The sequence below is a fragment of the Solea solea genome, chromosome 10 (genome assembly GCF_958295425.1).
Source record: "Solea solea chromosome 10, fSolSol10.1, whole genome shotgun sequence".
NCBI classification, from domain to species: Eukaryota; Metazoa; Chordata; class Actinopteri; order Pleuronectiformes; family Soleidae; genus Solea; species Solea solea.
This window is the reverse complement of record NC_081143.1, coordinates 1,182,824-1,194,569: the sequence shown is the minus strand read 5'-3', so window position 1 is coordinate 1,194,569 and position 11,746 is coordinate 1,182,824. Positions and strand designations below refer to the sequence as shown.

General features: G+C 42.7%; 1 protein-coding gene across 2 annotated transcripts in view; it reads left to right on the top strand.

Annotated features, from left to right (window-relative positions):
* The first annotated feature begins 257 nt into the window (after nucleotides 1-257).
* LOC131466637 (SEC14-like protein 1) overlaps nucleotides 258-11,746 on the top strand; it is a 34,389-nt gene continuing 22,900 nt past the window's right edge. For both annotated transcript variants that reach the window (XM_058640029.1, XM_058640028.1), the window contains exons 1-2: nucleotides 258-605; nucleotides 3,474-3,563. In XM_058640029.1, coding sequence (XP_058496012.1) covers nucleotides 3,501-3,563 — 63 coding nt within the window. In that variant the 5' untranslated portion in view covers nucleotides 258-605; nucleotides 3,474-3,500. The remainder of the gene's footprint in view (nucleotides 606-3,473; nucleotides 3,564-11,746) is intronic.

Genomic DNA, 11,746 nt, shown 5'->3' with positions numbered 1-11,746 from the left:
ACGTACAATTACACGTAATATTTGCTCTGCTGATTTGTTAATGTTGGAATACACAACAGTGGAGCCAAAAGAGCAGAAAGAGCCGAAAGAGCTTATTGGTAAGCTGAGCCAAATGATCCCGCTCACTGAAAAGAGCCGGAATGCCCATCACAAAACGCATTCACTGCCTTGAGAAGTGGAAAAAAACACAGCTTGGGAAAGTGGGAGGAGCGATGGCGACGACGTCACACGTCATCACTGAGAGAGGAGGAGGAGTAGGAGGTGAAGAGAGAGCAGACAGCAGAGCAGAGGGACGCAGATCTCCGCTGTGTGTGTTGTTCCGTCCTGCCGTGAAACAACCGTTTTTCCTCTCCTCGTCCCAGTTTCGGGCTGTCTTCGTGGGTTAGCCTGTTATCTGCTAACCCCGGCTACATGGCCAGCGAGCGCCGCACAGCTAACTGTTGTTAGCCTCAGCTCAGCGCTGGGACCCCGGCGAAGCGAAGTGAAGTGAAGTGAAGTGCGGGGAATGGCAAGAGTTCTCTCGGATATTCCACTCCGAACACACGGCGACTAAAAAAAGAAAAGGACGGAACGAGTCCACGGTTCCTCAGTGATTTGACACACCGGTAAGCCCCCGTTTTGTGATATGTGTGTGTTGTTTAATGTTAAAGTTAACAGCATTTATTTGAATTTAGCGTTAGCTCGCAGGCTAGCCTCTCTGCTAACAACTGTTGTGTATGCTAACATTAACAAGTCGGCGGAGCAAATATTACTCTTTTTTTCTTTTTTACGTGATTTGTGTTAAACCTCATTTGTGTCCATTTGGGTAAATGTGTCCTCTTGATCTGGCCACAATTGTGAATGTTGCTGCACCTGGCACAGTTTGTTTGTAAGAAAGTCTCTCCGGACAAATGTTGGAAATCATGTATTTACCACACTCTTAAGTCATTAAAGGACACAAATGTCCACAAATAGTCAAACTGCAGGGGGAAAAGCAGAAGAAAAACATTCATCTGTAATGTTCTGAAAGTGGACATTTTTATCCTCTAATGATTTAAGAGCATTGTAAATTAAAGCCGGATGATTTAAACATCAATGTGATTTGTGTTAACCCTCATGCATCATTATGGACAATTTTGTCCATTTTGGCAAATTTGTCCTCTTCATCTGGCCATAATTCTGGCTGTGTTACTGCATATTGCACAGTTTGTTGAGTATTTAAACACTTTTTAATGTCAGTTTGATTACCCTTAAATAACAACAGAGTGCAGTTGAAAGGCAGTCCAGGCAGATCACTCATGGATTAAAGGCAGTTGTGTGATTACTCAGCATTCCCAACTGCACACATTCTCGTCAACACTGCTGCCAGGCCTCTGAATCATAATCCAGTGTAACGATAATAAAGTCTCACGCAGCTGTACCACGGTAGCAAATCCACATTATGACATTTGTTGCAACGCTGTGATAGTTCTGCAGCTTGTGATGTCAACCCATCTGTGGTGAGTGACGTGCTCACTGATTACTCAAGGTTTTGTGTAGCTGAAGCTTTTGTGTCTTTTGTAAAGAAGTGGCAATGATTTTTGCTCAAAGTAAATCGCTGACTGGACCTTATGGTGCGTTCCATTTACATCGGAGTGTTGGAGGTCAGAGCTGGGAGTGACGTTACTTCCATGTTGACCACGTTCCAGTTTAGAAGGTTTCCCATAGGTCCTTGAAAACCTTGAACATTGAAGCTTTGTGAAAAGCACCCTCAATAGACATGGGTCATTGAAAGTGCCTGAATTTAGTGTAAGAAAGTAGTTAAGGTATATTTAGGTTAATGTCTCCCTTGTTTGTTATGGCGCCACATACTGTTTCATGCCCTACATTGCTTGATGTACGTAGATGAGGCATATGCAGGACAAACGTGGAGACATAATCTGAGTTGGAAATCCGACTTGTGGGGACTTTTCACTTGAGGGGACACTCCAGAGACGTGGTGCATTTCATTCACGCTATTTTCTCAATTAATGTTGAAAATGTTGATCTGTGTTCCCAGACCTCGAAATGATAACGTTTGTTTGTCCACAGACAAAAATGATTCAGTTTTTAAAGATTTCTTTGTAACACGGAGCAAAGAAGACAGAAAAGATTGACATTTAAGCAGCGGATAACTCATTTTAATTATTAAAATAAATACTCTCAAACTGATCAAATCACTTATCAAAATAGTTAAGAATTGGTCAAGTAATGGATTAACAATGAAAGGAGCATTGCGGCCCGAAACTACAGGGGTTTGTTTTGCTTGGAAAACCTGTGAATTGATACGGTCACTGGTCCATGACTGTGCTCGTGTGCTTGAACGTGTGTCATCTGAAGTCTCCAAATTGAAACCCGAAGTAATGAAGTGTCTTGCTTTTTAACGCTCCTCTCAAGTTGCTGACAGACCTTGAAGCATGGCGGTAATTATGTGGTAGCGACCCATAGATGCGTGTTGTGTAGGAAGGAATACTGTGGTGGCCTGTTTGTGTTCTGTCTGCCCTAGACTGGTGCTTATTATTAGTCTGCCTGCCCTGATCCCTCTCAAAGTAATGCTGTGCTGGTACTTGAGCTAACACCCCTCCTTGCAGCCATGTTCCTGTCACAGCACCGCAGCAGTCACAAACATGTATTAGCATGCTGAAAGAACACCAAGTTCAACACCAAGTGTTGGAAACAATATTTACAAACAACAAGAACATTTCGTGTCGACACGTGCTGTTTGTAGTCTAAAGCATGAGCGGCGCCTACATTTTTCAATCATCGCGTGACATGACTGTAAATAGCGACGCCTTGAGCTTCTGCTGCACACGCACAAGTTTGACTTCATAGAGTTGTGCACCATAATAGTTTGCAGTGGGGCTGAGAGGTCTTGCTACTTGATTTTGAGTCGTATAATTGTAGTAGATTTAAAAAAATGTCATGGAGCATCACCACGCAATATTAACGTCATATATTTAGCCGATTTTGGAACGATTTTTTCCCCCTCCATCTCAACAGTGTCTTGTCCATACTTAAATCCGAAATTTCAGCCTTTGTGTTTTGCCAATTACATTATTTTTAAGTTGCAGTTTTGATTTGAAAACCTTTTAATAGTTCAGCCCTAGTCTGCAGTGAGAAGACGTCATAGTCCATCTTTGACAGATAAGCAGGGGAACGCTGCATTTACTGACCTGAGATCCTCATTTGTGGGTCAGAGAACTCTACAGTCACTGTACTAGCTTTTCTGGTTCACAGGGCCACTTTCCAACACACAGGCACACACAGAGAAGCACCTGGCGCCACACGAGTGTCAAGTCAGCCAAAAAACACACCCTTTATTTAATTACACAGTGGAATCCCTGTAAACCTGCTGCTGTTGTAATGGCATAGATTTGGCACGGAGCAGCCGTATATCTCAGTATCACTAATACCTGAAACCTTTCCTCTCTGTCTCCAATTGATTTTTATTAATTTCTATGTTTTTTATTCTCCAGGTTGTCGGTGTTACTGCAGTTCCCATCATGGTGCAGAAGTACCAGTCACCCGTGCGTGTGTACAAGCATCCCTTTGAGCTGGTGATGGCGGTAAGTGTCTGAGCCTGTAGTCACCGTCAGGACTCTGTCTCCATGGATGCATGACATACAGCAAATGTCATGACTTTTAAAGTGTCTGTGGAGGAGTTTATGCCTTAAAACCCATATCTATCCTGTCTGCCTGTGTATCTGGTCCATTTCCCTCCGTCTCTGCGTGTGTGTTTATCATACTGTATATGCAGAGTTATGTAATGCTCGGGGGCGGCTGCCACAGAGGTCACTCTCATTGAATTACACACCTTGCATGTCAAGAGTGCAGAGCTGTGGACTGTTTTTATGTCTTTCCTAACAAACACAGTCAGTATTATTATGGTAAAAAAAGAAAAGACTCTTTACAGCAAAGAAACAGAGTTGAAGCAGATGTTTAAAAGTTGCTTGCAGTGTGAACACTAGTCTGTCGAGCTCCGCCATGTTGGCAGGAAAAGCCTTTTGATTAAAAAATCACGAGCAAAAGTGCCGATTTCAAGCCGTAAGAGTTTGTGCGCGTTTGAATCCACGGAGATCAAGCAAAATATCACAGAATCTGACTGACTGAACATATCTGATCCTTATCTGGTCCTTACAATACCCACAGCTGCTTTTCACGAGTATGAAAACAGCTGGAGTGGACATTATTCTACCTGGAGAATGCTTACACATCACAAAAAAAGCTATTTAGGCCGATAAGCGTTGGAGTCTGTAAGAATGCTGAAGTTAAGGAGAAACTTAGTTTAATTTACAACCGATTGGGACCCCAACTTTTGTCATAGAATACAGAATAACGGTTTTATAAATGTCATCCTGTGTCTTAACATACAGTACATGTTCACATTTCAGTCCAGTCTAAACATCAGTAAACTCTGGGTGTCAACTTCGTCATTTTGTAGCTGATACTGTACGAGTGGAGTCCATGGCCTGTAGATTCTCACTCTGAGTGTGTTTTCATAGCAGTAATCCACCTCTGCTGTCCTCGGGATCTTTGGTGATCTGGTAACGTGTTCTTCTCCCGTCAGCCTGCTATGTGTCGTGAACAGCAAAATGACATTGTTTTGATTCTTAACGTTGTGTGATGTCAGCTACCAGAGCTCTAATGATGAGCTGTCGTAAGGCGAGACCACTGCGACATATGCCACAGTCTAATGTGTTTCATCACAGCACGTTAAAACACTTTTCCACACCAACACGAAGGAGGATGCACGTAATCAATAGCGTGTGAGGTTAAAGATGTCGTCATGGCTCACCCTGGTGTTGAGCCACAGCCGCTGTCACAGACTTGAGCGTAATGTAAAAATCTCACCTTGCGTGGCCTGAAGCAAGTGGCTGCCTCACTGCATGTTTGTATTCACTGTCAGACATGGCTGAGACTGTAGATTTCCATGTACATTTCCTTACACTTGCTGTTTAAATGGCCGTTTTCTTCATCCCTCCCTTTGCTTGTTTTGACCTTAGCAGCAGTTTGTCAGTAGTAATGTCTGCTGTTGCACACTGGCAGTGTCATCGTAATAACTGGACCAGGCAGAGAAGCTTTATCGCTGAGCTGCTACTTTCTGCTGTGCTTTCCTGCTTCAAACGACACCTGATGACCTGGAAGTCGCGTGGTTTTAAATACACCATCTTATAGACGGGCGCCGTTTTTCTTTAAATGGAAATCAGCTTTCTTTACTGGCTTGAAGGAGGATGCAGGCAGAATAAATCTCCTTAGTGTTGACTGGGTTGAGCTCTGGGCAAACAGATGGCTATATATATAGAGCACTCAAACCCGCACCCCGGGTCCACACATGCAGCCCAAGGGGTGGGGGGGGGGGGGGGGGGGGGGAGGTGGAGTTGGATCTACGTCTAAAAATGCAGGGAACGTCTGCAGGTGACTTAATGAGGGCACCAGTGTTTGCAGCAGAGACTTTGACATTGTTTGGATCATAAATGACTGAGATGTTGGTAGAAACACAACTGATATATCGCTTAAAAGGGGAAACGCTGATTTGCATCTGGCTTGCATCATTTGTAAGCTGCAGATCAGCCACCTCATGGACTTTCTGTGAAACTGGAACGGATTATTTCTGGAAAATTTATGGTGTAGACTAAGATCATTTCAAAGTAAGGTGGATGTGTGGTGGTTAAGATACAAGTCTGTTGGCAAGTGTGTAAAATATACCTGAAGCTTCCCTTTTTGAGACTTTTCTCTGCAGTGGGTATTTTTTTGCAGACACTGCAGAGGAGACTTAATGGTGCGTCACAACACCAGTGAAACCACTCGCTTCTCACTTCCATCTATAGCAGCTTTGTTGCACACTGCAGTGTCGTCGTGTAACAGCATCCCCTGCATTTGTGGGGAAAAGCATCGCAATGATGCGGCGTCATATTGATTTGTTGTGCAAACAGGAATCTGAACCTGCGAGGGCATGCAGGGTCGGTATTATGCAAGTGGTTTGAATAATTAAGGAAGAAAATGTTGAAAACTGTCACTCTCCAATGTCTTGTTTTGTCAACAAACCGAAATCATTCAGTTGTAATGATGTCTTTGTTATATTGGGGCAAAGAAACCAGTCAAATTTTAAATTTTTAAAGCTGCAACTAACGATTATTTTCACAATCGATTAATTTTTCCTGCTCTAAATGTATTATCAAAATAGTTTTTTTCGTAGATTAATAGTTACACCACCTCGCTCCAGTTTCTCTGTTGAAGGCATTTGAAATATGTGCCAGGAATGGCTTCTTCCTTCTGTTTGATGGGGATTATAGTTGACATTTTGCTTCGAGAATAGAAATGTGCTGTTCTCTCGCTACCAGACTCTGTTTGGTTCCTCTCAGTTCTTTTGAAAACCCCATTAACTTGTGTAAGGGTAAAAAACCTCTGTTCGAGCCTTTACACACATTCCTGTAGTGGAGATGAGATAAGGCCTCGGCTCCAGCATGTACTTCTGCACAGGGATTGGTCTTGATCTTCTCCCTTCAGCTGTTTTTCTTCTGCAGTGGTTTTTGCACTTATTGTACTTTCTTCTTCACGTTGACAGCTTTTTGGCATTTGACAGTGTTCGTGTGAATTGGCAGTTCATGTACAATTCGCAGGTTTTACGCCGTACCTGCTCATACCAATGTAACACGGGTTCGATTTTAACGTTGCTGGGTTTTTCCTCCTGCTGCTTCAATCTAAAATTAAAACTGAAAGCCAAATGTTAATAATGAAAGAGCATTGTTTGTTTTTGGGTGTTGCCTTGGTACTTGTTTTTGATTTGGGTTTGTGGGTTTTTTGAAGTGCTGTTGGATTGCAACTTTAATAAGGAACAGGATCAGACTTGAAAATGAAATTAAGAAATGCTACACAAATATTACGTGATGCACACTTTTCTTTCTTTTGAAGATATTCCAGTATTCGCATCCTTCTGCTGCCTCGCTCGTGTGAGTCCACAGAAGTGTTTGTTGCTTTGCCATCCAAGATGTAGAATCAGAATCAGCTTATTGTCACATTTAGCAATTTAGCATACATGGAAACAAAATGTTGTGCTCACAGATCACACACACACACACACACACAAAATGCTCCTTATTTTAATCTCTATTTGTCAACTAAGCTACAGTGCACGAGAGTAGCTTACGAGATGCATTCAATGACCTCTGGTATTCTCACTGACTTTTACAAAAATGCATAAAGTCCACTCACTAAATCCTTGCTGCCGCTGCCACCTTGTAGCAATAGATGCACCACAGATTGGGTCGTGGAATAGAGTAGAAAGATTTGTTTTTATAAATGTAATCATTCATAAAACATTTGTTTTGTATCTTTTTAATATAGTCACAGTAACTGATGATCATCCCTACTGTATATCAACAATTAAGCCGTTTAAAATCATGATATAAACACGATTGGCTTTGACTCGGAAGCGTCCGTATCACTCCAGAGTTGGCCTGTTATTGTGTGTGTGTGTGTGTGTGTGTGTGTGTGTGTGTGTGTGTGTGTGTGTGTGTTTCTTCACTTAAGTGAGGAAGCACAGCTATAACACCAGCTCTGGCCACAGCGGCCCCTTGACAGAACTGTACCATATCAATAACAGGAAGTGGTGTTTGATGCTGTTGTTTCAGCCGCTCGGGTCTACCCTCAGGGAGTCCATTGAGGAATGTCTACAGAAAAACACAATACGTCGCTCGCTGTTGTTCCAGGCCTGAGGGGACGGGTGCATCTGGCACAGGTCCAGTTCTAAAAACCCCAGGTCTGACCCTGGAAATAAAAATAACTGCTCACTTGAAGATGCCTGTTATTGATGACCTTATTAGCATGACTGCTTTTGAGTGAGTCAAATCCCAGCCCGCACCATGGAGACGTACAAACGGCCTGTAGCTAATCCATGAGGACGAAGTGCTTTGGTCCTGGCCCTGTAGAGATTTTAAAGAGGAAGGAACAGGACGTGCCATGCTTGTGTTAATGCCACTATCAGGGGATTTCTTCCCCCCCCCCCCGTGGCCAAATCCTTCTTTGTCTGTGGCGGCAACGCAAGCAAATCCATGTAATTCACATAATAAATGTTGGCAAGGCAACAAAATGGACTGAGTTTCAAGAGTAAACCAGATGATCAGGAATGCAACTAAAGCCTGTAATAATGAAAACTCACTCTTTTGTGTGTGGACACAGCAAAGAGTGAATATGTACACACAAGTTTTTACTAAAGGCTCGTTACTGAACCTGATGATGAGTCTTTCCTGCTCCCTTTGGTGTCTCAAAATGACTTTGATTCTGGATTATTGAGAACTACAGTCAAAAGTTAAAGTTAATCTGAGCGACTTTCATCCCAAACACACACACAAACACACTTAAGTCAAATCAAAGTTGTGCAGTACAGAGGTTTCTTTGAAGAATATGAGGTGAAAAGATGACTGCAGTAGCAGAGTGGCCGACGACACCCACAGATGAACAACACCAGGAGTCTAAGTGTCTATTTACCACCTATCTGGCATCAATTTGATATTTATTTATTTTTTAAATTAAATTGAATAATCGAACGCCCGTGCCCATCCCTTGCATATCGTGTCCTCTGCTTCATCAGATGAATCCAGGTTTGTAAAAATAAAGGTGCACTCATTTGTTTACGTGACAAAGAAATGAGGACGCTCATGTTTGCTCTTGTGTCCTGAAATGACTACCCGGTATAATCTTTTTAATCATGTTTTCTTTTTCTCCCGATAATGCGTCCTCTTTGTCGAGCCACATTTTAGACGTCAACACGCCTTTTTCATACTGGACCCCGATGAACTGCATTGTGTCACAAGTAATCTGAGCCCCGTCAGGCACAACAGAACATTTCATTCAAACTATGTGTGCTGCACTCAGATAACATATCAATGTCCATCTTACCTTTTTGAGATAACAATACAAAAAGGCAGCTGCTCCAAAAGATAACATTTTGTCACGCGAGTGATGGAGAGAGTGAAGAAAAAGGGAGAATTACTGAGGATTAAATTATGTGGATGTGGTTTGAGTGATTGGATCAGAAGATGCATTCAGGTGAGAGTTGAGCACTGTCAGTGTGTGATCTGATCACTCCAGGATCAGATCCACGATCCTGAATTCTGGTAATTGTGTTGTCTGTCTTCATGTGGGTCATCACTCACACATCTTTCTCTGGGCATGTGTGTGTTTGTGCCCATTTGCTGCAGAGCTAGTGTTTCTAAACCTGGCTCATGCTCAGTCCCAACGACATCCTGTCCCCCCGTGTCCTGACCCCCCGTGTCCTGACCCACTTATGACCAGGTCTTTGCGGCTTTAGTCTGTTGTTGTAATCTGTCTGTGAGTCCTGGCTTTCATTTGACTCGGATCTATTAACCTTTTGGTTAGAGGTAGACGGGGTAAGCATCGGCCCATTTAAGTCACTGAAACAGCATTTTTTCCACCCCATTTTTTGTAAATTTAAGTTTTTTATTTAGATTTTTTGATGACATGTGTCATGTATTTAGGGCTATTTTCATAATCAATTCATCTGTCGATTATTTTCTAGATTAATGGACAAATGTCTGTAAATGTTGATCAGTGTTTACCAAACCTGTTTGCAATATTTGTCACTTTTGATCACTATCATAGGCTGGTTATTATTTTTTTATTGGCCAGTTATTACAAATGGCACATGTTGACCTCAGAAACCTCTGCTCCAAATTCTAATCACAAAAATTGGCGTGTGTGTGCAGCTGTATGTATATATGTGTGTATGTGTGTGTGTATATATATATATATATATATCAGAGGTTGCGCTAGCCTTTTTCGTTGTCTGTCATTTTGACTGACAGGGTCATAAAAATCCCGTCATAATCAATTTTTACCGGTCACTTTAAATGATAATAATGACATATTCAGTTGCATTGTTCATATTGCAGTGGAATATGAACAGTTCACCTGTGGCCTAAACGCACAGTCTCACACCTTCCTCCTGGTCCACATGGACTTAAATGGCGTGCCTGCTTGCGCGTAGTTGCGCGTGGTAGGAAATCCCGCAACATGCGCTCCTTCTGCACCAGTGGATCAGCTGCACCGGTCACAGACGCGCTCCAAAGCCTCCTGTCCATAGCTCTTTAACACGCTGTCAGCACTACAAGGATAGCGAGATGCATTGAGTACGGTGTCCAGGTCAGAAATGATGCTCAGATTCTCCGATGGGAATCTTTATTTTGTCGCACAACATTTTTCTATCCGCCCTCCTCAGCCAGGAGAACTCCCGCTCCCACTGAACTCGCCTAACCTCCTTACTGCCGCTGAGGCCAAGGGCTGAGTTTGTCCTTCATCTGCATCTATCCCTCTTTTTTCACCTCTTTTATCAACATAGTTTTTGGGCTTTTAAAGAAACTTCTGACACTCAGCTGCCGTGACATTTTTCTTCTTTTCTACTTTCAACTTACTGTAATATGCTCTTCACCACCAAGTGGTCAGGGGTGTGAGTTGCAATCTGTCAAAATGACGGATGGCTCTCAGATTTTTCGGTCACCGTTTTAAAAAAACGGTCAATGACGGAAAATATTCGGTTAACGCGACCCCTGATATATATATATACATACATACATACATACATACATACATACATATATGTACACGCACATCTACTGTGAGTGAATTGTTCCCCAGCCCTGCAGGAAATATTCACTTTTAAAGACATTAGGTTCATTTTCATCAGGTTTGTTTCCATGTGGTCGATCTCAAGAGAGTCCAGACATTTAGTATGAAAGTCACTTCCTCTTTATTCAGCCACAGCTCCTCGGTCGTAATTCCCTCTAAAGAAATGCTATTGATTCGTCCAGCAGCTCCATTTAGCTGTCGACGCGTTCCTCAGCGTTCTCATTCATAGAATCTTCTGAATGATCCTGTCAGAGCTGCGTCTGCAGGTTCTCATTCACTGCTGCGCTCGATGCCGGCGTCTGCAGTAAAAAATAAAATAATAATAAAGAGTTAATGCCGTTCTTTGGGAGAGGAGCTTAAAATCCAGGACTGTTCAGTGACTGCAGCACGGCCTGTGAGAAACGCTGTGGCTGCTTTCATTCACTCATCGCCTGGACGCTCATTCACCCTCTTTGGCTGCTGCAAGGTCGAGATGCCGGCCCCTCCCCCCCGCTCGGCTCTGTCACACAGCGTATTTCAGCTTTGATCTGTGTGGTGGCTTCATGACGCAAATGTGAACGTGGCTCAGTCTTTGCTGTGCTGTCATTTTGGTTCAGCAAACCTCATCATTTTGAGGTCTGGGAAACACTGATTGACATTTTTTGGACCAAACAAGTACAAAGTTAATTTAGAAAGTAACCAGTATTATCTATTAATCAGCCCACAAATGATGCATTTTTGTTCTCAGAAAGTTGATGTTTCTTTATTTTTATACATATTTCTTTTAATTGAAAATACTTTATTTCATTTAACGGCATTATAAAGTTTTAAAAAAAGGAAATAATCTAAAAGAAAATCCATATCTGTTGACCTTTGAATCTTATGTGAAATACTGTGTTTATCGAGGTGCAGCCGGCCTGGTCCCAGTTCTGATACGACACAGTGGATTCATTCTTCCTCTCTCTTGTGATTCACACGTCCCCACATACACCCCTGCTCAGATGCAGCAGTCATTAGAACATGATCTGTCCCTCTCTCTCTGCAGCTGTCAGCTGCAGGACCTCACGTGACCGGGAAGCGTCAGCTGTGTTTACTGTAGCCGTTCGCTCGGAGGCTCATGGCAGCT